The sequence below is a fragment of the Pituophis catenifer genome, unplaced genomic scaffold (assembly GCF_029215685.1).
Source record: "Pituophis catenifer annectens isolate HBS135680 unplaced genomic scaffold, rPitCat1.0.hap2 SCAF_3, whole genome shotgun sequence".
Classification (NCBI taxonomy): domain Eukaryota; kingdom Metazoa; phylum Chordata; class Lepidosauria; order Squamata; family Colubridae; genus Pituophis; species Pituophis catenifer.
The window spans coordinates 112,392,647-112,419,510 of NW_027256883.1; the positions used below are offsets into that span (position 1 = coordinate 112,392,647).

General features: G+C 37.6%; 1 protein-coding gene across 1 annotated transcript in view; it reads left to right on the plus strand.

Annotated features, from left to right (window-relative positions):
- The first annotated feature begins 10,359 nt into the window (after positions 1–10,359).
- Positions 10,360–26,864, plus strand: part of AXDND1 (axonemal dynein light chain domain containing 1) — a 38,373-nt gene continuing 21,868 nt past the window's right edge. Inside the window, exons 1-12 of the mRNA XM_070939253.1 lie at positions 10,360–10,468; positions 13,779–13,957; positions 15,299–15,399; positions 16,126–16,234; positions 17,293–17,378; positions 18,675–18,731; positions 18,822–18,930; positions 19,960–20,081; positions 20,462–20,602; positions 20,689–20,793; positions 21,692–21,812; positions 25,488–25,589. Of these exons, the coding sequence (XP_070795354.1) occupies positions 10,360–10,468; positions 13,779–13,957; positions 15,299–15,399; positions 16,126–16,234; positions 17,293–17,378; positions 18,675–18,731; positions 18,822–18,930; positions 19,960–20,081; positions 20,462–20,602; positions 20,689–20,793; positions 21,692–21,812; positions 25,488–25,589 (1,341 nt within the window). The remainder of the gene's footprint in view (positions 10,469–13,778; positions 13,958–15,298; positions 15,400–16,125; positions 16,235–17,292; positions 17,379–18,674; positions 18,732–18,821; positions 18,931–19,959; positions 20,082–20,461; positions 20,603–20,688; positions 20,794–21,691; positions 21,813–25,487; positions 25,590–26,864) is intronic.

The following is a 26,864-nucleotide window of genomic DNA, read 5'->3' on the forward strand; positions in this document are numbered from 1 at the left end:
AGCAAAGTTATCAGGGATAGCCTTGTGGGTTCCATTAACATTTAGACTAGGACCAGTTTCTGTAATAATGATGTGTTCTATTGAAGATCACAGAATTTAAAACAAAATATGTTTAAAACTTTCCTTCTCTCTTTAGTTTAAGACCAATTTAAATGTGATATTATTAACTTAACAATTGAATCAGACTTTAAAAAAAAGAGGTTGTCGTGAAAGGTACATTTTATACTACCTTCTCTTTCTTGTTACGATCCCAGTTTGAAGAATTTGGAAGTGAAGCTCTCTTCATTTACAATCATAGGCAGTTTTCCTCTCTATCAATAAAAATTCACTCAGCCAGCAGATATACCATATTTTTCAGAGTATAAGACACACCAGAGTATAAGATGCACCTACCTTTTTTGATGATGAAAGGAAACAGTAATAAGAATATAATAAGTAATACTAGAATATGATATACTGGTATACTAGAATTAGTAGAAACTTGTTATTCTGTAACCATTAGGTTCCTGTAACACAAATATGCCTTTGTATTTGTATCACATATATTATGCCTTTATATTTGTATCTCTTGTAACAAACATATTCTGTTATTAGGCCTCTGTAATGTATCTGGTCTTTGTCAAACATATGTTTCTGTCATTTGATCTGAACCGATATCAAACTTCTTCCTGTTTTTCTTGTGCCATCTAAGAGCATGGTATGTATCTGAATTGGAACTGCAGACATCATCAGAGGGATAATTTACACTTCAGCCCTAATTTACACCTTTGATCTGTATAAGCTCCTTCCTTGCAGAACCAGGGGGCCAAATGAGCAATTGGGAGAACAAAGGAATGATCAAGGAAGAGATAATGCTAATTGGGAGGCTTCTATTCCTTTGCAGGGCAACAAGGAATACACAAACCTAAACTAGGAGGCCAGAATTGGGTACTAAGCTGATGCCTCTGAGGATATAAAAAGGACGCCATATCTTCCCCAAGGTGTGGTTATCTCCTCACACGCACTGTATCTGTATGTTCTGCATATAATCCCACCCAATATTTTGTTTTTGGCCGTAAATAAAATCTGCTGCTTTTTGCAAGCCTCATCTTGAGTCTTTCTCTTTGGCATTCTGGTGACTCAAGTATATTTTGGGACCTTACAGTGAGGAAAAGAAGAAAAAGAAAACTCCCTCATTAGTAAACAGCCTGCTTTACTTTCATTTTAGTTTTCAGCATAGCTTGATTAGCACAAAGGAAAAAAAAATCTGCTCCAGCAATTTACCTCTTTGCAGCAAGCAGCACAGCCCTGCGCAAAACAGCTGAGAGCAAAACAGCTGAGTCGGGAGGCCGATCCAATCAACTTGTGCTAATTAGGATGTGCTGAAGCTGAAAGGAGCTTTTTTTTTTTTTTTTTGCTGTTTGCTTGCAAGGAGGTAAGTGCTGCGAGGCAGAGGCCAAAGGGTGGGGGCCAGTGGGTGGGCGGGGCTACATTTGGTGTGTAAGACACACCTAAATTTTCACCCCCTTTTAGGGGGGGGAAAGTGTGTCTTATACTCCGAAAAATATGGTAGTTTCATGCATTAGATTCCTGTGAGCTAGTCTTTCTCAACTATGACCATAGTATCTTCAGTATTAAATTTTTTACAAACATCATTAATATGTGGTCATATGCCCATTATTTTTACATTCTTTATTGATTATCACTGCAGTGATACAGAACATAATTAGTATTGAAGAACTGAAAAAAGCACTGACTTGGAAAGCTTCAGTGTTCCAGTTAAAATAGCAGTTTGCTCAGTAACATTCCTTTGAAAGTAATAATGGGATGGATTAGGTATGGAACATCCTGAGACATATTTTTGCCAATGTGACACATAATCACTATATTGGTAGCTGACAGTTAATACCCTACAGGGCTGATATATAGCCTGTAGATAAATATTAGAGAACTCTGTTTCAGTAGTGTGAACTATTCACAAGGTATTGGGGCTGTGACTCAAGTAAATAAAAAAATTGGAGATTGGGAAAATGAATACAGTGTATATATTTCAAGTCTTGCCTTAATTGATTAATGGTTCTCTAGTGCATTATAGATGCTGGTGGTTGTTCTTTTTATTTTGTCTAATTTTGTCAAACTGAACTCATACAGTTTGTTTTCTGTAGTATAACTTTAATTACTTATTTAAAGTGATTTAATTTAACCACAGAACACTAGGGTCGACTGTTTTTCAAGATAAAAGCAGCTTCATAGTATTAAAAGGGCAACTGGAAGATTTTCATTCTGCAAAAATATTTTAAATACCTTTTGTTTTCTGAAAATTGAACAGACCCGTTTCAATACTCTGTTTAAAAAAAATTCTTAGAAGATGACAAACTGAAAGAAACCTTGGAAGATTTGATATAAGATTTACGTGACTGATATAAATTAAACCATTAAATTATGTCATTTTAATAGAACAAGTTTCACATTGAAAGTTTTCACACTGAAACCAGATTTTCCTAAAAAAAAACATTGTATATATTTTAAGAATTGCTGGCATGGAATGCTTGTATTTATATTTGGTAATTTGTTATGGACAAATCAAATAACATTTACAGAAAGAATACTGAATTTGTTATTTTGAAATAAAACTTGTGTTGTTCTAAATTTGTTCTAAAATAAAAGTTTTGAGTCTCTCTTTAATCTTTTATTTCTTTAAAAGACACAAATTCAATTTTCTGTTTCCATCCTAAAGTCAAACTATAATATGATAGGATCTGCAATTAAAGAATACAGCATGAAGATAGATGGCAGATGGGAGATGAAGTGCCTGTATTTACCGAAATGATGCTGAAATGTATCAAAATTTGCTAATGAAATATTCCAGCACACAAGCATAAACATCTAGTGCAAGCTGTAATGACATCATAGGTCATGACATTATATTCAGTATATGACATGCTTCTCCTTTCCCTTTGCAAACATGCCCATGTATGCCAGCCCAGCATTACTAAAGTTATTGTGTTTAAGAAAACATTGGATTTTATGACATGGGGAGAAATAGGCTCAGACTCAACCCCTCCAAGACCGAGTGGCTGTGGTTCCCGGCGTCGCGATATAGTCAGCTGGTGCCATCGCTGACTATTGGGGGTGAGTCTTTACCCCCCCCCCGAGAGGGCTCGCAATCTGGGCGTCCTCCTGGACACACAGCTGTCTTTAGAAGAACATATGACGGCCGTGGCCAGGGGGGCTTTTTATCAGGTTCGCCTGATCCACCAGTTGCAGCCCTTTCTGGATCGTGACGCCTTGCGCACAGTCACTCACATCCTTGTCACCTCCCGACTAGACTACTGCAATGCTCTCTACATGGGGCTCCCCTTGAAAAGCACCTGGAGGCTCCAACTGGTCCAGAATGCAGCTGCGCGGGTGGTTATGAGCGCAACTCGTTGTGCCCACGTGACACCCCTCCTGTGCGAGCTGCACTGGCTCCCAGTGGTCTTCCGGTGCGATTCAAGGTGTTGGTTACCACCTTTAAAGCACTCCATGGCATTGGACCTGGATACCTTCGAGACCGTCTTCTGCCACCAGTAGCCTCCCACCGGCCAGTTCGCTCCTACAGAGAGGGTCTCCTCAGGGTGCCATCAGCCAAATTATGTCGGCTGGCGACACCCAGGGGGAGGGCCTTCTCTGTGGGAGCCCCTGCCCTTTGGAATGAACTGCCCCCAGAAATTTGTAAAATCTCTGATCTCCGTGTATTTTGCTGTGCCCTCAAAACCTTGTTGTTCCGCCAGGCTGGGCTATCAATGTAAAGATTTTAATTGGTTTTAAATATGGGATTTTAAATTTGGGGTTTTATAATTGGGCCTATCATTTAATAATTTTAATTATTTTTAAATTTTGTCTGTCTTTTGTGCTTTTAATCAGGCTGTACACCGCCCTGAGTCCTTCGGGAGAAGGGCGGTATAGAAATAAAATAAAATAAAATAAATAAATAAATAAATAAAATAAAATCTCTGCATGAAATGTTCAGTTTAATTAAAGAGAACACATAGCTCAGGGGTGTCAAATTCAAGGCCCGCAGGCCGAATGTGTCCTGCGGGGTCGCCCTGGAAACAGCAAGGGACTGGCCCGCAGTGCCTTTGCCAGCAAAAACGGAGCTTGAGAGGTGCGTGCGGCCCTCTTGGGCTCCATTTATGGCCGTGACGGCCTCTGCCAGCAAAAACTGACTCATCATGGCCCCGTTTCCAGCTGCGACCGTCTCCTGCAGCCCTCTGCCAGTGAAAACGCAGCTTGGGGGGCTGTGCATGGCTTTCCCGGGCCCTGTTTTTTGCTGCAGCGGCCCTCTGCCAAATGGAGCTCAGGGAGCCGAGCTACATTTTCGCTGGCAGAGGGCTAGCAAAACAAACTAAAACAAAACAAAAGGAGAAATGTTTCCTTTTTTGCATTTCAGTATGCAAGAATGGACAGGAAAGCAGAAAGGGAAAGAGGAAAGACAGAAAAATAAGGAAAGATGGAAAGAGCAAGGAAGGAAAAATGAGGAAAGGGGAAGGAAGAAGAATGAAGAGGGAGGGAAGGAAGGAAAGAAGGAAGGAGATGAGAGGGAGGGAGGGTCTGAGGGATATCCTGACTTAGCACTTGGCCACCACAGGTGCCCCTAACACAAGTGACAGAGCTGGCCACGCCCCCCCATCCCCCCCCAAGTCAAACACAACCCTGTTGCAGCCCTCAATGAAATCAAGTTTGACACCCCTGACATAGCTAGATAGTTTTTGAATAATAAAAACATGTTACTTGGTGTTATCATGAAAAGTAGCTTGAAGTATGCCCAGAATCAAGTGCAATATTAACTACAGTATTCATTTGCAAAGAAGTTGGACTAAAACAACTTCTAATAATATCTTAGTTTCTCTCCAATCATCATTGCAAAGAGCATATTGGTTGAGTTCTCACAACATGTCAGTCAGCATTTATATTATTTTGTGTGACTATAACAACCATGATTCAGCTGAACAAAAAAGAACAAAGACCTTAATCTGGTGCATGAACTAAATCATTTTCAAAAATACACTATTATTCAACTGTAGTAGTGGTTTCTATACAAGCTGTGAATATAAATTCAAAATGCCTGAATAATTGTGAATAGCATAAAAAGTTTTGTTCCTAAAACATGAATTTTCCATTCTTTAAGAACGTTTGGGTTTCGTGAGCCTTGTCATTGATACAAGAACAGCATTTAAAAGATTTATTATAATCTAGCAAAAGAAACCTATTTGTGTGTTTGTTTGAAAATAAACATGTAAATAATGTCCTTAGATTTTAAAAAAAGTGCCAATTCTTATTTTCTTGCAAAAGTACACATAGTGTCCTAATGAACTTCATTTTTATAGCTTCACAATCTTTTAGATCCGTGATGGCGAACCTATGGCACGCGTGCCACAGGTGGCTTGCGGAGCTATTTCTGCGGGCACACAAGCCGTCGCCCTAGTTCAGCTCTACCACGCATATGTGCCCACCTCCCGGTGGCCAGCTGATTTTCGGGTCTCTGCTGCACATGCGGGAGACATGCATGATGCCCATGCCACCCCTCCCCTCTCAGGAGTCTCCACGCGGCCTGTTTTGGATGCCAGGTAAGTACAGGGCTCGCGCTGAAAAATGGACCTACTGGAAGTCTGAAAAAGGGTTGTTTCGGCCTCCGGAGGGCCTCCTGACGGACGGGGAGGCAGTTTTCACCCTCCCCAGGCTCCAGGAAAGCTTCCAGAGCCTGGGGAGGGTGAAAAACAGCCCTATCGGGCCTATTGGAAGTCTGGAAACGGGCCGTTTCCGGCCTCTGGAGGATTCAAGATGGCCTGCTAGGCCCAAAACGGGGCATGGGGGGGTCTTGTGGGGATGCATGGGCGCATGCACGGGGAGCGGGGCAGTGCAAGGGGGTTGTGCGCGCATGTTGGGGGCAGAGCATTGTATTATGGGTGTGGGCATGTGCGTATGCGATCCCCTGCTTTTGGCACATGACACATTTATTGTTCAAGCAAGGTGGTTCAGATTTTTCCCTTGGAAGCAATGACAAGGATTATACCTTTGCTAGGGATAAGAGGAAATGGAATTCAGTTTTCATCCATTGGATGAGTCAAAGACCATGATTTTGAAGCAGCTAATTTTATTGACTGTTGGTTAATTGTAAAACATTGATTAATTGTAAAATGTATTGAACTGTGTGTGTGATCTTTGTGTCATGGAAAAAAAATTATACTGTGCTACAGAAATGTAAATATATTTTGCTATCTGTGAAACATGTTGCCTTCATTCATATCCGACATACTTCATTCAAGCTGTAAAGCATGTGACCACAAAAAGTTTGCTAGAAAAGTAGGTGGCATTAACTCTATTTGTAATATTTATTTGCAAGGTCACAAGTGGCACCTTCAATAAAAACACCTAGCTAATGGCCCTTACCTTTACAAGATGTAGGTATTTTTTTCTGCTGCAGTGCCTGCAGTGCCTGGTAATATGATATGTGGGATTTTATTTTCTCTTAATAAAAATGTTCACATCTACAATAGAATAAAAACAAGGAAAAATCAAATTAGGTAAATAATTGGGATTATCCAATTAAGTATTAGGTATGTGTGTATCTATATAACTATTATAAATCCTCCTTATAAAATAGCTTTTGGTTTTCAGCAAGTTGCTTGACTTTATCCTGTATTAGATACAGATGGAACACTCAATTGAACTTTTCTGAGGCTAAGGTTGATTGGATTAGTACTTCAAGAGACAGTTGGGGGATCCCAGAGTTATAGCCTAAACTGGGAACCAGTTTCATACCATGCAGAGAGTCTCACAGGAGTGTGTCAGGTAATCACCAGCATCTGAGTACTTCAAGAGATGCTTCCTTACGTTGCGATTCTCCTACTTAATTTGGAAGTTAACTGTTCAAGCCCAGCTTTATTATTCAACACATCCCAATTGATCTCAACAGAAGAGAATACCTCTAATTTGAACAGAGTTCTTGGTTGCTCTCTGGGTTTGGTTGTTTGCTGACGTTTTATTTCCCAACTATCTAACATCATCAGTGTGTCTGTTGCCCCGATGACTTACCTAGTTGGGTAATGAAACACCTGCAACCAAGCTCAGAGAGTACCAAGAACTCCACGCCTCGCTTGATTGCAAAGACAACTATGAAGTCAACCCTTGGAATATTAAAATGCACATATAAGTATTCTATCTGGAACCTCGAAGATACTCATCCTAACAATGCGTTAACGTTTCTGGATTTAGTTTCTTGGGAATCCCGAAATCGGCGCCATTAAGTACCCTTAAGCACTAGCTCCTTATTCATGGTGCTCGCTGCATCTCTACGGCGCTTTACAGGAATCAAACAAAGCGGCTTTCTTTAAAGAATCGGGAACCGAATCAAGCAACCAGGAATCGAGAAAGAGAGGCTTCCAAGCGTGCGTGGGAGGGGGTGAGTTCCTGGGCGGGGCGTTTTTTGGCTTCGCGAAGGCCCCACGCAAAAGGCGTCCTAGGTTCCCATAGCAACAGCGGCCGTCTGGAAGCCGGAAGAAGTAGGTAAAGCAATGCCTCGAGCTGTTTTGTCTTCGCTCGGCCCGCTGCCAAATAGCTGAAGGGTTCTGTTGCGCTGTATTGCGGCTTTGGCCCTTTGAGATCGGGCCACGATGACTTACTTGTCTTGCGCTGACGCTTCTAGTCCTCATGAAGCAATCGCTTGAAAGCTCATTGCTTACTTGGGACGGAGTGGTGGATAATGTTCAGTCTTGGAGGTGGAGGAGACCTTCCCAGGAGCGGAAAATTCGTGCTGCGGCATTTTTCTGATAATTCATAACATTCATAAAATGGCTCCTTGAATGGTTCCAGATTTGGCTTTTTAAAAACGGGCAGATGGTTAACTTGTTACAGGATTTTCCCTTCGTTAAAAGCAATGGCATTTCAAAGCTATTGAGATAATATGGAAGATATCCGGAGGGTGCATGGTGATTAATAAGGAGGCGATTAATATTACACTTCAGGTGTGATGTGACATAGATGATTTCAAAGCAATATTATACAGATCAGGTTTCAAATACACGAAAATCAATTCATGGAGCTATGAAGTGTTGAGATGCGCCATGTATTAACAAAAAAAAATCAGTATAAATTTTTAAAAAGCTAAATCTATTCACTCGGTTATTAAGTGTGTCCATTTGTCTTATTCCCTTACTTAGCAGGTGTGCTTACTATTTGCTCTCCTTACTATTTGTGTTGTTGAGTTTGGATGTTCAGATTGGTTCTCAGATTCTTAAAATTATTTGTGATTTCTTTTTCCAGAATTGTGTTATTTTCAGAAATCCAAACTAAAGATTGCTTTGGGATCAAGCCAGAAAAAAATAATTTAAAACGACATTCATGATGGAGAGTAAAATGGTGGCATTCTTATTAACTAAGCTTTTTCCCTAAATTTATTTATTTATTTATTTATTTTTCATATTTGTATACCGCCCTACTCCCGAAGGACTCAGGGCGGTGAACAGCCATAATAAATACAAATACATATAGAAGTTAAAAACTATTAAGAAACAGATTAAGTAATTTAGGCTCAAAGATTAAAAACATCCAAATTTATCTAAAGAGGTTTAAAACCCAATTTAAAAGCCAGTTTAAAAGCCAATTAAAAAGGGAGAGTTAGGCCAGACCAGCTTGTTGGAATAGAAATGTTTTCAGGGCACGGCGGAATATGCGTAAGTCTTGGATGTTTCGTAACTCCGGGGGAAGCCCGTTCCAGATGGTAGGTGCCCCCACAGAAAAGGCTCTCCCTTTAAATTAAATTAAATCAATTGAAAATCACCAGGTAAAATAACTGAGATTATTACTGTTTCTCAAATGCCCCAAAACAGTTACTGCAGAAATCCTAGATAGAGATAGTATTCCTTTTTTAAAAAATAATTTTTATTAAACAGTTTTGTCTCTAAAAACAACATAAAAAACAACCACAGATATATAAAAACAAAACAAAACATAACAAATAGTACATACCCTCTAGGTAGCCAATGATGGCTAACCTTTTTGCTGTCATGTGCCAAAAGCGGGGGGAACGCAGGGGGATTGCACGCATGTGTGCCCACACTCATAATTCAATGCCCCCCTGCCCCCCCATGCATGCTTGTGCCACCCCCCTGCGCTCCCCCCACTTTTGGCACCCAATGGCAAAAAGGTTATCGGTAGGCCTGGTAGACCTGTTTTTTGCCCTTCCCAGGCTCCAGAGGCTTTCTTGGAGCCTGGGGAGGGCGAAAATGGCCTCCCACACCCTCCAGAGGCCCTCCAGAAGCTGGAAGCAACCTGTTTCCCAACTTCCGGTGGACCTGGAAGGTCCGTTTTTCACCCTCCTCAGGCTCCAGACACTTCTTGGAGTCTGGGGAGGGCGAAAACAGCCTCCCCCGCCCCCCAGGGGGCCTCCAGGAGCTGAAAACACCCTCCCAGAGCCTCTGTGCGAGCCCTGTACTTACCTGGCATCCAAAATGGGCCGCGTGTTGACTCCGGGGAGGGGAGGGGCGGGGTGGTGTGGGTGGAGCCAGCTGAAAATCAGTTGCGTGCACATGCATGCTGGAGCTTAGCTAGGGCAATGGCTCGCATGCCCATAGATATGGCTCTGTGTGCCACCTGTGGCACGCGTGCCATAGGTTCGCTATCACGGCTCTAGGGTCATTTTACAGCTTTCTGTGTCAGCATACGTATTTTGCTTTTGTAGTTATCATATCCATTTACATCTCAATAGTAGTATAATAACGTTACATCAATGTATATATTAACACGCATAGAGAGAGTATTCCTAATAACAAATCCCTTTAATTAGGGCTTATTCATTCCAATAGGTATTAGGTTTGTGCAACAGTCTAAATAACTTGGAACTGCCCTTTAGAACAGGAAAGGTTTTACTAATGCTTCATAAGAGGAAGTTTTATAGATTTACAATAGGCTTACATAACTTCGAGACATTTAATTCCTGCTGTTTACAAACATAGCAGCATTAAAGAAATGGAGTTGTTGGGGTTTTTTGCCTTCTTCCAAGATTTTTTTTCAATTTCCTAATCTAGGTAACTATAATTTTGAGTTATTGTCTGCCACATATGGGAGACATCATGTTGGGAAGACTGCTGTAGATAACTCTTTCTTACTACAAGTGATAACATGAGTGTATTTTTTAGACTTATCCCATGGGCATTAATGTAAAATACATACTCTGTGTATAGGTACCGTACATTGAATCCTTAAGTACAGAATTTGAAGCTGAATACTATAATTTACAGTTATACCATCTATTCTTATTTTATCTATATATCTTGTAGATAACTTGCTTTTGCAAACAAGTCTCTTGATGAGAAAGCCACCTCAAATCAATGTTTTATCATGTCTGATCAGAGGGAGCAAGTTCCAGCATTGCCTTCTACTTCAAAAGAAGAGAGCAAACAAGTCAAAGATATTAACTCCTTACTGCTTATTAGTGACAGCAGTAAAGGTAAATCTCACAAGTATTATTTAATGCCATTTTATATTATTTGATTCACTACATTTGCCCTTGTTTTTTTATGATTGGAATGTATTGTTTATTTCAAGTATCATAGGTTATTGCTTATAGCTGTTGTTTTAATCTTTTTACAATGCCCAGAATCACTGTTGGAAGATAAGTGGCCATATATATTTAAATAAATAAAATGGCTGATAGAAATTGAGACAATTGATTATTTGCTAACTATCTTCTCTGCAAAAAGTGCTACCTGCCCAGAATAAGCCAAACGGTAAGAAAAATTACCTCACAGTAGGAGTCCTTCAAGAGAGGAGCAGAATGCTTTGGGAGGTGAAAGACTTTCCTCTGGAGGAACAGAGACTAGATGACCCTCTGCCAGGTGAGCTAGAGTAGTAGACTCCTGTGCTCAGTAGGGAGTTGGACTATATCAGGGCTGTCAAACTCCTGCCCTGCGAGCATGGATGCGTCATGCATTGGCCACACCCATGCCTGGTTTAGCGAAGGGGGGGAAGTCCCAGTACCTCACATGATGCCGCCGTGACACCACAAGTTGGACACCCCTGGACTCTCTCAGATCCATTCCAAATCTTCCATTCTGCCATTCACTATTGTAAAGCAGTCAGGCATTTGTCAGGCATTAGACAGAAAACCTGTTTAAAGTAGGAATGTTGAAAAGAATAGTAGCAATTCTACTTCACCGCTGTTTCTAATCCCCAAGCCCTTAGTTCCTGTCTTAGACTAGCCCATGATTCTTCCTGCCTATCTCCCTATCTCCTATGGTTCCATCTGGCTGGTATAAACTGGCAGAGTTAGCACATTCCAGGTTCCTTTCATTAAACAATTTTTACCTAATAACCCAGCCGTGATCCATGTGGCTACCATCATGATAGGGCTCCAAAAGATCTTGAAGACTTAGCTGCTCTCTCATGCCTTGGTTAGGATGAACAGAGCTTGTTAGAGAAGATTTTCTACATGTTCTGTATAGAGTTGGCAGGTGCCATCTTGGTTATTTATATTGCATTGTGTTTTTCATTTTTCGCTTGTTTGTTTTTTGACATTGTGAGTCATCCAGAATTGTTTTGGAATTTGTGACATCTAAATCTAATGAAATAAAGAATAAGCTAACAAACCGTTTAGGTGAGTTTTTAGGTCTCCAGTAGATAAATATGATGAGGTAGGTGGAAAATACTTGGGAATCCAGATATTTCATATTTATAAAAACATTTGTTTTATAGGCAACCATAATCCCTTATTGCTTTGCAGTTGGGATCTGATATTATCTCTGTTTCTTAATCCCTACCTAAAATATAGGTTAATGTATAAACCAAAATATAGGTTAATGTACAAACCAAAATTTTAAAATAGTTTCCCAGGCTCCAAAAATGCATATGTAATATAATCCTAAGGGTAGAAACTTGCCAAGTGAAGATTGAAGTTAGAACTTGGTTATTAATCTTTAATTATTGATTTAAATGAGATTATTTCCTATTTGGGTTGATTTTGCCTCACCTATCTGATTAATCCCAGACTGGATTCAAACAATATATTTTTAAAAACTACTGTATTCTGTGGCATTAATTCCTTATATTTTCTTGAATTTATTCAGACCAAGATGGTTATTAGAGAAAGGCTTTAGACATTAAATTTCAAAACAAGGGAAATCATAAACCCATTTTAGTTAACCTCATAAGATAAGGCCTCATTCACCTGTACAGATTGGACTTGTCCAGTGACATCTAACATCTAGTGAATCTTTTAATTCAATAAAAATACCTTCCAAATGTTCTGCCCATTGTTTACAGTACCCCAATAACTGCTGTTCCAGTCTGTCTTTCTACAATAGGAACCATACAGTGGTGGGTTGCTACCGGTTTGCCCCGGATTGGGCGAACTGGTAGCAGCGGCGGCAGGCTCCGTCCATCTGCCCAGACATCTCTGTGCATGCGTAGAAGTGTGCACAAGTGCGCACACGTCCACAAGCGAACTGGTAGCAATGGGATTTGAAACCCACTACTGGAATCATGAGACTTTAAAATAGGATGGCAATTTGCAAATATGGCAAGAGTGAAGCATTGCCATTTTGCCACTTTTGCCACTATGGTGTAGACTTGAATCTGAGCTCTTACCATGTTTGGACAGCCTTATTTTGTGTTTTTGCTGTTGGTGCTGCAGACATCTCTTTCTTTCTTAGGAGGGGAGAAGTAGATTTATCTACTGAGAAAATACTGAATGCTTGAGTATAGATAGTCTCCATAGCAGAAGTACATCTTTGGGGGGGTGGGGGGAGGGAATCAGAATCAGGACAACAAAGAAACAGAATATTTCTTTTATTATAAATGGTTAAACTTGGAAAGCATTCAATCTTTAACTCTCCACTCTCACAAATTAATTCCTTGCTTACTTCTGTTTTAATCAGGAATGAACTTTTTCAAAATTATCTTTTCCAGTCTAGTCTGAATTTTAGATTTTCTTGGAAGCTGCTGATATTGAAATTATGTTTTAACCCATGCTGGGGTAATAGATAACATTCAGTGTATGCTTTCAGTCTTATTTATATCATAGTTGTATAATTGAGCCCATTTCACAAAATGTGAGGTACATTGCAAGAGCTATCCATACAAAAAACAGAATTATAAAAAACTTAGATTTTTCTCTCTAAAATCTCCAAAATGGATCTGTGATTTCTACTGACTTGAAATAAGGAATGAAAACCATTTCTTCTCAGGTGTACCAAAATTTCCCAGTCCAGTCTGCACAAAAGGGAAAGAAAGGTGGAGGAAACAGGAACTTTTCTCCCTATTAAAATAATAAACCTTCCTGCAATACCTGCACTGTAATTTTTGTGCAAATAGAATAACACATGAAACCTATTACTGTGGGTCTTTTCTTAGCATGGCCAGTTCAACATATGGTAACTGAGAGGAAACACCACATGTCCAGTTATGCACACACCACCTGGTTCATGCTGAAAAGAATGGGAAACTGACCAAGTGATGCCTGGTGCCTTAGAATCTACAGTAGCTCATAGTACTAATCCTGATGCACTTCTGAGTGGCCTTCTCCCATCCTTGTTTTTATCCCTTCCCCTTTTACCTTCTTCCCAATAATTCTGCTTACAGCCTCCAAGGGCTGAATAAGGTTTCAAAGAGCTCCCAGCCAAAGATTCAACTGCCTGCCTGTGTGACTAGATAGCTGCCTGTATAAGAGAGAGAACAATAACAATTATGCTTTAGATGGTGAAAGGGAAATCTTCCAACAAATTATAAACAGAATATTTATATGTCTTTCCTGCTCTTTCCAGAGTTCCCTGAGTTAAGAGACAAACCAACTGTGGAAGTTTACTCCAAATCTCATTCAAAACCCTTGCAACGTGATTTCATCCCAGAAGAGATATTTGTTGCTCTGACTTCTGCTGCCAATCCAGTCCAATATCCTCCTTTTTTAAAACCACCCAAGAAAACAAAAAGTTTTGACTTTCAGGTCTGCAAGTTCATTTTCACTATTAGAATATTTGCTTCTTGAACATAAAATCTATCACAACACCTACCGGTTAATGGTCTGCTGTAGTTCTGAATAATACCAACCATTGGGTCCTGGCAGGTTTTGTACTAGCACAGACAACCCTGGGTAGCTATTAGAGATATTCTCTTCTCTTAGCCACAAGAGCAGATCTAGATTTTTCTGTCTCTTTGCAGACTGGAAGTAGGATTGCAGGATAAGAGGCCACTAAGCATAGTAAATGCAAGGTGATTTGAATTGAACGGAAGAAACAACACCCAGACTTTCATTTTGGCCATAGCAAATTACACTAGAATTTTTAGATCATGATTTGTAGAAAAAGTTGTAGTGGAGGGATTGTTAACACTACACAGAGCCAAAACAGATAAGCTGTATTGTAGCACTCGCCAGCAGCATGAGATCAAGAACCTGTTAGCATTCCTAGTAAGCCCCATTTAAACTATGATAGTTTAGGTAATGTTAATTTCCTGCAGACATCTGCCTTTGGCTATATGGCTATCCTCAGAGAAGAGAACCTTTGCATGTAAGGCTGCATATACATTGCTTTCTACATGTTCCAGTTTTTATGTAGTTGTACACTCTTCTACAGAGGGATGCGGTGGCTCAGTGGCTAAGATGCTGAGCTTGCCGATTGAAAGGTCGGCAGTTCAGCGGTTCGAATACCTAGTGCCGCGTAATGGGGTGAGCTCCCATTACTTGTCCCAGCTTCTGTCAATCCAGCAGTTCGAAAGCACGTAAAAAATGCAAGTAGAAAAATAGAGACCACCTTTGGTGGGAAGGTAACAGTGTTCCGTGCACCTTTGGTGTTGAGTCATGCTGGCCACATGACCATGGAGACGTCTTTGGACAGGGCTGGCTCTTTGGCTTTGAAACAGAGATGAGCACCGCCCCCTAGAGTTGGGAACGACTAGCGCATATGTGCAAGGGGAACCTTTACCTTTACCTTACACTCTTACACCTTACACTACAGTTGACGAATAACTAAAAGTCATAAATAAGAACATACAATTGTACCATATGCATAGAAAACATGTACTGTGTATATCTATAGGAGGCTGATATCATTTGAGAAGCACCAGTGAGAAAGAGACGGGGATTGTAAGTGGTACTTATTTAGTGAACTCCCAATGTTATAATGCCTGAATAGAATTATTTATGACTGAAACATACCAGTGTGCCTCTTTATGTTGTGCATAGTTCAATTATGGTATTAAAGGCTTAAAATATTATGGGTACCAGTAGTTACCCCAGGACTATCCAGATCTTTTAAAGTATGAATTTATCTTTTTTTCTCTTCTTCAGGGTTGCATCCGTACAGCTGATGGAGTCTGGCAACACCCCATTCGTAGAAATAAATTTCGATACCTGATACAGCATCCTATCTGCTTGACTGGAGCTGGAAGGTAATAAGATAAAATACTAGAAAACCTTCAGATAAAATTATTGACATATTAGCTGACCCTTTGTAAAACTTCTGTAGCATTGAGAATGCTGAAAAAAACTACAAGGCATGTTGTACCATATAAATAAGGGATGCAAATCTGCAGAAAGGATTCAGTGGTATCATTGGTTTGCATTTCTGCATATTTCTCATGCTTATATGGTTGTCCAACCAACTGGACCAAAAGCTACATTATCTGGGTTTGCACAATATATTGTTGCTAACCATATTTTAATATACTGTGCAAATCTAGTAGTTGCATAATGTACTGTACAAATCCAGTCAAAGTATTTGAGATCATGAATTGATGAAGTTTTCAACCAAGAATAGGAAAATAGAGAGCTGAACATCTGAGAAAATGGACAAGTAAAGATGAAAATAATGGGAGATAATTAAGAGTTCATTCTGAAAGGCATAATAAAACTCTTTTTTAAGGCAGGAAAATGTTTTGGGCAAACATCGCTACAAGAAATAAAGCAATTTTGTTTGCGATGGGGACCTATTAATAGTTAGGTTGGCTAGCAGGCAAGAATTTTGACTGAGATTACCAGGAAATTAGCATGGTATTTGCAGACTGTGCTTTTAGATGTTCATATGTTAGTACTCTTCTGAGTTTTAGAGGCGAGAGAGTAATTTAGTGATTCTGTAGCAGTTTTCTAATTAAGCCGTTTTCATTCTGTTTGTTAAGGGATGTTTCTTTTTTGTATGATATCATCTCTCAAAAAGGATCAAGGGTTCCTACCTCAGGTGCTGTACCTCATAAAAGTTTGAAGCACGATGCAAATGCAGCTAAACCTGTGAGTCTGCCTCTTTGCCAAAACCTTGATAGTATTAAGCACAGGGTTAAGATTTGACATTTCACAACTCTCAGAACTCTGGAGGTATGACAGAATTTGGGCTGAGCACTAAGCATTTATGGGACCAGGAGAGCATATACTTGAAACAGCAGGGCCGGTTGTCAAAAACACTACTCTTTTTGTACATTTGCATTTAGTCAGGTTTCTATCTGTAGTCACATTCTCCTAAAACTATAACAGGTCATTTGGACTTCAAATAGCTGTTTGGTTTTTTTGCAAAATAAAACCATAAGACAAAAATATTTACTAGCTAAATTTTCTAAGTCACGCTTAGTGACCTAATATTAAACAAATTATATTTCTTAAATCTAGTTAAATAATGTATAGCCTAACAATGGTGCATTGGCCAGGGCAGGATAGAGATTGCTATATTCACTGTTTATTTAGAGACCCAAATCAAACAACAAGCTGGCACGATCAGCACTAATATTTATTTATTAGATGTATATCTCACCTTTCATTCAGGAACTCCAGATGCCATACATGTCAGTCCTTCTTCCTATTTTTCCCCAGAACAGTAATACCGTGAAATAGGGTAGGCTAAGAAAGATAGAATGGCCGAGACTCACCCAGTCAACTTCTGTGGCTGAGGACAGATTGGCTGGGTTTTCATGTGCCTAGTCTATTACACCATACAGACAACAAAGTGCTTGTTTGTTAGTGAAAACCATGATTTCAGGCAGACATGATTTATCAATTGGTTAAAAAAAAATCTGGATTAAATAAACTGCCATTAAGGCAGTTTCCCTGCTTCCCCAAGCTGTTTCCCTGTGAGAAGACACATAATCAGATTTTACTAATGTCTCCTAGTATATACTTTTACAAAAAAGTAGTTTCCCCCCCATAAAACTTACTTACTTAAAATGTAAGTTAGTAATGCTAAAAATGTCAGGAAGCATTTTTATGCATATCTATAAAAACCAATTCTATCTTTGGGGGAACTTGTGAATGTTTATTGTGAGCCTCATGTACTCTCTTTTAATTTGTTTTGTTTTTAGGCAGCAAATGTAGCAGACAGCTTTGTTCCAGAGGAATTTCACATTGTAAAGAACAGAAGTGTGCTAGGTTTGGAATATTATGATGAGTGAGTACTATTATATGCTTTTGTACCTATTAAGTAAGATAAAATCAAGAGCATTTGAAGCTAGGCAAAAATACATGGTTAACTACTGGCTTTGCTCAAATTTCTCCATCCCTTTGCTATCTAGTTCATGAGTTGCCTCATCCACAGTTTCCAAATCATTCAGAACCTGAAAATAAAACTGAATCCTTCATTAATGGTTAGACAGTATAATTAAATTGGTGTAAATTAGCCCACTGATGGGCAAAATTTTAATGGCTGGAGAACACATGCCTGCAGTGACCAAGGCAATGATGCAGAATGGGTGAGTGTAAACATGAATACAAGAGGACATAAGATTTGGAGGGATGCTTGGATTCCTTCCCCCTGCCCCCCCCCCCCCGACAAACATTGCATTTATTTTAAGTCTTATACTACAGTTTTGTGTATATCTCGGCTCTCACTGTCAGGAAATCACACCAATTAAGTTTAGTAGCATAATAGAGAGGTCTCCTGAGGATAGGAAGTCTTTGAAATATGTGGCTTCTTTCTGATATTAGAGTTAAACTAGGATAAAAATATATTTGGAGAAGTAAGACAGAAAGTGTTCAGTATTCCTTCCCCAAATAACCCTTTCCTATTAAATTAGGCCTCACCTGTTATCAGGCGCAGTAAGGCTAACTATACTTGGCTGTATTTCTCAATTTATGAAAATTAATAAGCATATTTATTGTATATTTATGCAAGTCAATTATGACTACATGATACGGGTTTTCATTCTTCTCATTACAAATCCCTCCAAAGGGCACTTGCACTTAGCTGTTTAATATAGAATTTGATTGATTTAACTTTTTACAAGTCATTAAAAGTATTCTTTCATCTACTGTATTCCTTGTCATTCCATTATTTTTGTTTTGTTTTCAGATCTTTTTTGATATTCTGGAGAATATTATCATACTTCTTTCAAAGTATAGGAATTTTTTTTCCCCATAGGCAAAAGTCCTTAGTTCTGTACTACCTTCCTTGCAAATGGGTGGGCTTTTAATATAGGCCTGGGACATATTAAAAGTACAGATATATCAGAGCTTTGCATACAGTCAATATAACTTTCTTATGGGCATTATTTATATCTATTTTTTAAAAGTTTTATAAATTGTGCTAATTTAATACAGTAATTAAATAATAATTGTACTACCAATGTATTCAACTTCATCTGTTATAATGTTCTAGTTATATAGTTTCAAAAAATATTTAAAATAAACATGCCATTTAACCCTGCAATAAAAACCAAGCAGTTTATCCTATTTTTACTTCCTGCAGTAAATATACAACTCTGCTTGAAGATGAGGAAAACAGGCTGCGGGTTTTTCCATCTATGTAAGCAACACTTATATACTGTACTTACATTCAAAATTCTTAAGTTTTGTGTGTTATTATTGGGCAATTTCTTCTCCTCTGCTTTATTAGGAAGCCCTCTGGGAGGCTGGAGGTTCTCCAACTGATGAAAGTGATGGATACCATGCTGGAAAAGGCTGGAACAAATGATGAGAATGTTGGTGTAACAGGGCTTTCACAGGTAAGAATTTTCCTGATACTTCTGCAGCAATGCATAGACTTATGGCCATTCATTTAGCAACAATTTGAAGTTACAATCGCACTGAAAATGTGACTTATGATCCGTCCTCATATTTACGATCATCACAGTGTCCCTGTGGTCACTTGATCATGGTTTGGGCATTTGGCAACTATCCCATGTTTACGAAGGAACAGCATGCCATGGTCACATCATCACCATTTGCAACCTTCCCACCCCACTTCCTATAATTATTCAATAGGGAAGCCATCAGGGAAGATCGCAAGTTGCAGTAATTTGTTAGCTTACTTAGAAGCTGTGGCAAAAAAGATTGTGAAACTGGGTGCATAGTCTAGAGAATACTTCACAAATTCTAACTCTTTAAGCAAAGGAATCTGACTTCAACAATTGTTTTGTAATCGCAGACAAGTGTTCAGTGCTCAACTTTATTTAGCTTTGCATACATTTGTATTGTCCATATCTGATTATTTTAAATTGGCAACATGACTTACTAACAAGATCTAAATAATGCATCTTTGTATTTTTTTTTTCTGCAATTAATCATATTTTGGGAGTTCATTAAGTTAATGAAAATTGCTCTTCTGTCTTCAGGTTTTAACAGAAAAAAAATCAAAGAATATTATTGTAGATGGAAAGATAGCATATTAACGTATGCTGTGTTTGGGAGAACAACTATTTTACTCAAAGAATAGTATGCAATAGCTTCATTAAAATTAAAGGTCAAAATCTCTTTTTTTTTAAAAAAAAATTCAGATGTAGTTCTTTGGGATATTCTGACTATTCAGCCATAACAAAATTCTATTTTCCATTGAATAGTTGAAAGTGGCATGATCAGCAGGATCTCTTCCATGAGTAATTCAACAATCACCCAACTAGAATAAAAATTATATTAAAATGTTAAATATATTTCAAAGTTATTATTTTCTTTCTCCTAACCCATTTAAACGGTAGATAACCATTTTATATCTAGTTCTGCAAAAATCTTCATAGTTTCCACATATCTTTCCCAAGATGCACAATATCCTGGAGGTGATGAAGGTGGAACAGAACATCTATAATATTGTGTTTCATGAAATCATTCGACAAGTCAGTGTGGATTGTGCAGAGCGAGGAGAACTCCTTTCTAAACTTAGGTATGGAGGTGTATAATCCAAAACATATTCACAATCAAATATGACAGTGTTATAAGTCTTTTGATTACTGGTGTAGGATTAATTCAAAAGTGTGTAACATAGGGTGTATAGTGTGAAATGGATAAAACCTAGAACAATACCCTTTCTAGGATATCAATGGGGAGGAATCTCATAACAGATACATGAGTTCCATTGTATCATCTAAACCTTTCTTGATTTTTTAAATAGCCTAGTTCTGTCTAGTTTTATGTACAAATGTTCCTTCTCTATTTGTAATTTCCCAGTCTTTGTAAAAAAAAATAAACGTCCTTTTAAATTATATGCAAACATGCTCAAGAAAAGTAAGTATTTTCCCCCTTTTACTTGTTTCTATCTTACAGACAAAGATATGTGGAATTGCTAGAACGAATTCCTAGACAGATGAGGACTCTCTACAGAGAAATGATGGCCCAGAGAGTAATGGATAAACACATTACTGATGAGTTATTCCATTTCAAGCAAGCTATAGGACAGCTGACAAGGTCTAGATCCGGATCATTGCTTCTGTTTCATTTTGTGAATAAAAACTGTGATTATTGAAAGCTCTGAATATCTGTCCTTATCACAGGGAACTAAATACCATCCGAGAACATGACCATAGAACCACCTTTGAAGCCGAAAAAGCCTATCGGGAGCTAGCAAAAGCAGTAAGGGAGTCTGAGATGAATGCAAAGTGAGTTTCTGATTACGTTGATGGCAATGTTAATCAATGTAGAATTTGAGACTGGGGAACATAATTCCTGAGTGCAGCGTGGGATAATGTAATTTGGAAAACATTCAGAAATCTGTGTAATTTGTGCAAGAGCAATAAAAAGTGGACTTTGGAAGATCAGTTGTTGTTAGTTGTGAAGTCCTGTCCGACCCATTGCGACACCATGGACAACATTCCTCCAGGCCTTCCTGTCCTCTCTGTCCTGAAGAACAGTAACTGTTTTCAAAACTTCTTCAGTGACCCTTCGTGATGTCAAGGCTCCACTTCCACTACTAACACTAAGGATTCAGAAGCTAACATCCAATCAGTTCTTGGGAAACGTTTAGAAATGTTTGATTTCTTTATATAATGCAGCGTGGATAAAAGATACACTTGGCCAATGTCCAAAAAGTCTTCAGACTTTTTCTGGTTCTAACTTGTGAAAGTAAACACAAATCTATTCGTGGATTTCCCTTGATTAGACAGTAGTTCCAAAATTGTGAAAATCTGACTAAAACTCATTATTTAGCAAATAAAGTTTGCAAATATACCAGATCATGATTTTGATTATATTCATTGTTTGTGTCTGTTAGTTTGTGATCTGATCAGGTTTTAAATCTGGTCTGTCATTCTGGCCATCTTTTTTTTTTTAAAAAAAAAAACCATATTGCCATATTAGTTTTATTGTAATTTCTTTGTTTTGATTGTTCTGAGACCTCCAGAGTCATTAAGAATGAAGTGGGACACAAGTTCAGTAAAATTATTTATTATTATTAGATTACATAAACATAATTGTTTTGAATATTCTGCAAATAATAGATGGTACATTAATGAGGTGAATTGTAGAGTGTGCTTTATATCTCTTTCTCATGTCCTTTAGTCTTTTAGATGAATATCGTGAGCTGTACGAATTGCAGAGGGCAAGACTGGAGGCTCAGATTCATCAATTAACACTAGAAAAAGAACTGTGGAGCACTGCCACATATGATATAGCCTTAAAGGTACCTGCTGAAACAGATAGTGTGTGCTAGCAGTTGATAAAGTACAATAATTTCTTCTTAATGTAATTTCCCTTTAGTACTTTTGCCTACAAATTCTTGAAATCTAGTTAGTAGTTTTTCTCGTTTATTCTTTTTTTCATTTTGATACTTTTTGAGTGCATAAAATTAGCTATAAATGTGTATTTCATTTACCCTCAGAACAACTATTGATGAAAATCATTATTTTCACCTTACAATATGGGATATAATGGACAGATTACATTTAAAGTAACTACTTTTAAGTGTTTATAGCTCAGCTCTCGCTAACTAACATGTAAAAATAAATTTATATTATTTTAATACAGCAGCAAACATTTCCTTAAGGTCTCAGCTATATATATATATATATATATATATATATATATATATATATATATATATATATATATATATATATATGTATACACACACACACACACACACACACACACACACACACACGCTACTTTAATCAACGTTAGAAAGGAACAATAAAAAATACTATGTTCTGCAAAGTATGTGCAGTTTTTGACCATATAATAATCCAAAATTATTTGCTAATGTTACATGCAAAGAAGGATGGAAGGAATCACATTTTCTTTGGAGCAAACATAGGGTTCTTTTTCATCTAGTTAACTTCTGTTGTGGCTTGAAATGCAATGTGTCCTGTGATTAAATTTCACAAGCAACTAACTTTAGTATTTATAACGTTGTTTGTAATGTATGATGCTTTCCATTCCCACCTTAAGTGAAGCACAAACATTCTGGGGGGGGAGGGGTGATGGGGAAGCAAAATCTAAAAAAACATGTTATGCATCAAAAATTGTCTACCTGCAAAGATTTGTTACAGTTCTGTAAATCATGCAATATATATATATTTTACTTCTGGGGATTTTGAAAGAATGGCATAGGTGGGCAGTTGTTTAATTGGTTGGTTATGTTAAATAGTTTTTTTTGTCCCAGTCTAGAAAGCTATATCCATTCTTGCCTCAAATGCTTTCATAGTGGAACAGTTAACTTTGCTGATTGCAGAACTCATGCAATGGCTCAAGCAGCAAAAACCTCAGAAGAGTTCAGTATTTTTTCTTTCTTTTCTTTGGAGGTCTTTGGTTACCCAGTGTAGAAGAAATATTTTGTCATTTAAGTCTACAGCCAAACTATATATGCAACAATTACCCAAGATTTGGATAATATTAGATATTTTGTAACTACTTCTCCTATCCCTAATTTTTTGGTCTGTAGCATAAGACATGATAGAATAAATGGTCTAACACATGGGGATTGACAGATATTAATCTGTAATTAATGAAAACAGGCAAAGAACTTATGATTCCCCCAGAGTCCCTCTGTGTGGGAGAGAGGCGATTATTAAATATGAAAAATAAATAAATTACTTTGGAACTGAATTTAAAAAATAATATTGTAATTTGTGAAATGGGAAAGATAATTAATCCCAAATGAAATACATGGACTCAAAACGTAGCTCAGTCATTTCAGGAGGCTAGATAAATAGATCTGTTGCCTCAAGCTCAGTACCCAATTCAGAGCAAAGAATACTTCTTTGAGTGCATGTATGTTGGTTCATTCTGAGTATTTACATTTTTATTAGTTTATCAAAATGTAAAATACAAAGAAAAATGAAAATAATTTCAAAGCAAGGGAGGAAAAGGAAGAAGAAAAAGTGTAGAGGAAAAGGGGAAAAAGAAAGAAAGAAAAGCACTGACTTTTGGCTCTTTTTAGGCAGTAAAATAAGGTGATAACAAACAACCTCAACTTTTTGCTTTTATATAGTAATATATACTAGCCATATCTACAACAACAAAGCCATCTAATCAGCAAAAGCCAAAGTCAAAATTTCATTCTTTTCCACCTCAATCACAAAGTCTAGAAGCTGTTTCCAAGTGGAAACAAAGTTAGCTGTATTCTTTTCTTTAATTCAAGCAATCAATTTAGTCATCTCTGTTAACTCCATCAGCTTTTGCAGCCAGTCATTCATTGTGGGAATTAAAGCATCTTTCCACTTGTGTGCGTAGAGCATTCTTGCTGCTGTGTGTTGGTTCTTTCCAAGAAAAAGACACAGTGTCACAAAGTGAAGCTTTACTGAAAGGTATCAGAGTAGAGTGGGTTCTGGAAATAAAGATGTATGAATGGGCTCGCTAGCCATTCTGTTCTAAGATCCTTTGCCTTTCCATCTGGTATGAAGGACAACTGAATAACCAGTGAAGGTTGGAGGAAACCAGTAGATTTGACTGGAACCCTAATTCCAAGTCAGAGGTTTAATTCTGAACACATTTTCATGGACACACATTAGAGCAGATGGGCTTGAACTTGCACCATTCTGAAGGTGGGCCTTTGTGAAAGTATGGTCCCAATCTGTTTCTCTGTAGCTGTGGCACATTGCAAATGGCATGAATGCAGTATCTGCAACAGAAAGAACGAACCAGTTTGTTACTTCATAAAAATGTCATACTAGGTAGAGCCTTGGTGGCGCAGCAGACTAAAGTGCTGTTAAGTAACACCAGCTGCCTGCAATTACTGCAAGTTCAAATCTCACCAGGCTCAAGGTTGACTCAGCCTTCCATCCTTTTGAGGTAGGTAAAATGAGGACCTGGATTGTGGGGGCAATAAGCTGACTTTGTATATAAAAAAAAAAGAACACCGCTTAGGGGGAGCTGAAAGCCCTACTAAGCAGGTATATACAAAAGTATGAAGGCTATTGCTTAACGCATTGTTAGCCGCCCTGAGTCTCCGGAGAAGGGCGGCATATAAATTGAACAAACAAACAAACAAACAAACAAACAAATAAATAAATAAATAAATAAATAAATAAATGAAGGTAAATATTGTATTATTTGATTCACAGTCAGCCTTCACATCTGAGACCACAATACCATTCATGGATAGAGCTTGGAAGAAAGATACATTCTAGTCCTTTTGCCATTTCACCTTCCATCTTTCATGAGTGTTACTGTGATAACATTTTGTGATTTGTGTTAGCTAAATGATTAGTTCAGTGATTGGTTTATTGTATAGAAAAGAATTAATCTTGTGTATTTCGGCCTGAAATAAACATATCAAAGAGAAAGTGCGAAACCTGGTCTAAACAAAAACTGTACAAGTCCAAAAATGTGTTGAAATTATACGATTTGAATAAAATAATGTAGGAAGTATTTCATTGTGGTCACTGCACCCAAACATAATGCAGACAACTACTGAATCTCAAGGTGCTTTTCCTGGCTGTCATCATTCCTAACAGCAAGGTTGAATCCTGCAGATAGAAGAGAGAACATAAATAATTTTAAAATGTTGGCTTAAAATTGGTTAAGATAGCAAATAGGATATTCCTGTACAAGGTGAGAGAATGCCATTGCAAAGAGCGTACATGCAATTTATAGTTCTTTTACTAAGAAATTTGCTGCCAAACTTTATTGAATAGCACATTTTAAACCTGATCTGATTCAGTTAATCTATGATAATTGAGTAAGGACCATTGCTATTTCACTAAATTGCTGTCTTCTGCATACTTGCTTTGAAAGTCCTTTTTGAACTTCTGATAAAAAAACCATGCTGTTGACTATGTGGGTATAATATCATCTTCATCTATGCTTATTTTTCTCTTTCCAAACTCTTTGATAATTTTATAATATGTATTTTCAGGTAGTTGAAAAGAATAAGCTGATACTGGCTCGGAGAATGTACGACAGTGAAAAGGTTTGGGTCAAAGAGATGAGGCACTTCATAATGTTATTGGCATCACAGGTACAGCTACTTGAGGATGTATTATCCATTAATGGGGGAAATGATGTAACTTATGATGAACAAGATATAATTAAGCTGCATGAATAAAGTTTTTCTGTTTGTTAGCTTCCTTGTTCTACACTCAGTTTCCTGATTAAAGCAGCATACAAATCTGAATAAATAAATAAGGTTTACATCAACATTCATATTGGCTTTTGCATGCAAGATAAGTTTTTTTGACAGCTCCATATGTAGTACACAAGATACTACACAAACAATAGCATGCAGAGTTTTGAAACTATTATCATGATTTGAATATTGTTGTTTTTTTTGCATCAGATGGATTTTGTATATGATATTTTTTATCTGTAAAGAAAGCTTTCTTTTAGTAACAAAAGATTTTTTCCATACATGTAATATTGTTTTAGATCTCACTCTTCACTTTTAGTGAAATCCATTCTGTCCTCTGTTAGTCAGGAATATCCCAATTTATTTACTATAAAATGTCATCTGATGAGATCAGTGAACCAATGGTACCAACTTTAAGGGGTGATATTGTTCTTATGCTCTCCAATCTATATAGCTTATTGTACTAGAAGAAAATGTTAGGTATATTCAGCACCTTTCAGTAGTACAGTATTAACTGGTGAAAATTCAAACATTAGAAAGAGAAAAGCAACTTGCACTTTTGTCTCTGATACCAAAAAATAACTAAATTTGATGAAATCACATAAAATTATCTGCATATTAAGGCAATCGAGATACATCCCTTCTAGCATAATATCAGAGTATATAAATGAATCAAATATTATTTAAAGGTTAAATAATATCAGTAAGTATAATATGCTACTGTGACTTGTATATGTCTACTTTCTAGTATCTGTAGACTAGAAAGTGTTTCAGTTGCTGGGTAGCACAATTAATATTGCTTCTTAAAACTCTCATTTTATTGTGCTCAAGTGGCCTTTTTCTTGAATATGTCACCTCTCATATATTGCCTAGATAAAATATATACAGTAATAAGATGGCAAAATTGCTAGAAACGAAGACTGGTGATAATGCTTACTATTGTTTGCCCGTATTTGAGCTATTATGAGTGAAACATCTGTCTAATTTACTCCAGGATCATAGTGGGATGAATTGTGAGGTTATGAAGACTTTGAAGTTTCTTTGGTGTTGAGTGACACTAAATCAAATCAAATGAATAATACATAACTAAATAATCTGTTCACAATGTCGATCATAAAGAATGGCTTTTTAAATGATTGCTTTGATATTTATGCCTTAATAATATGA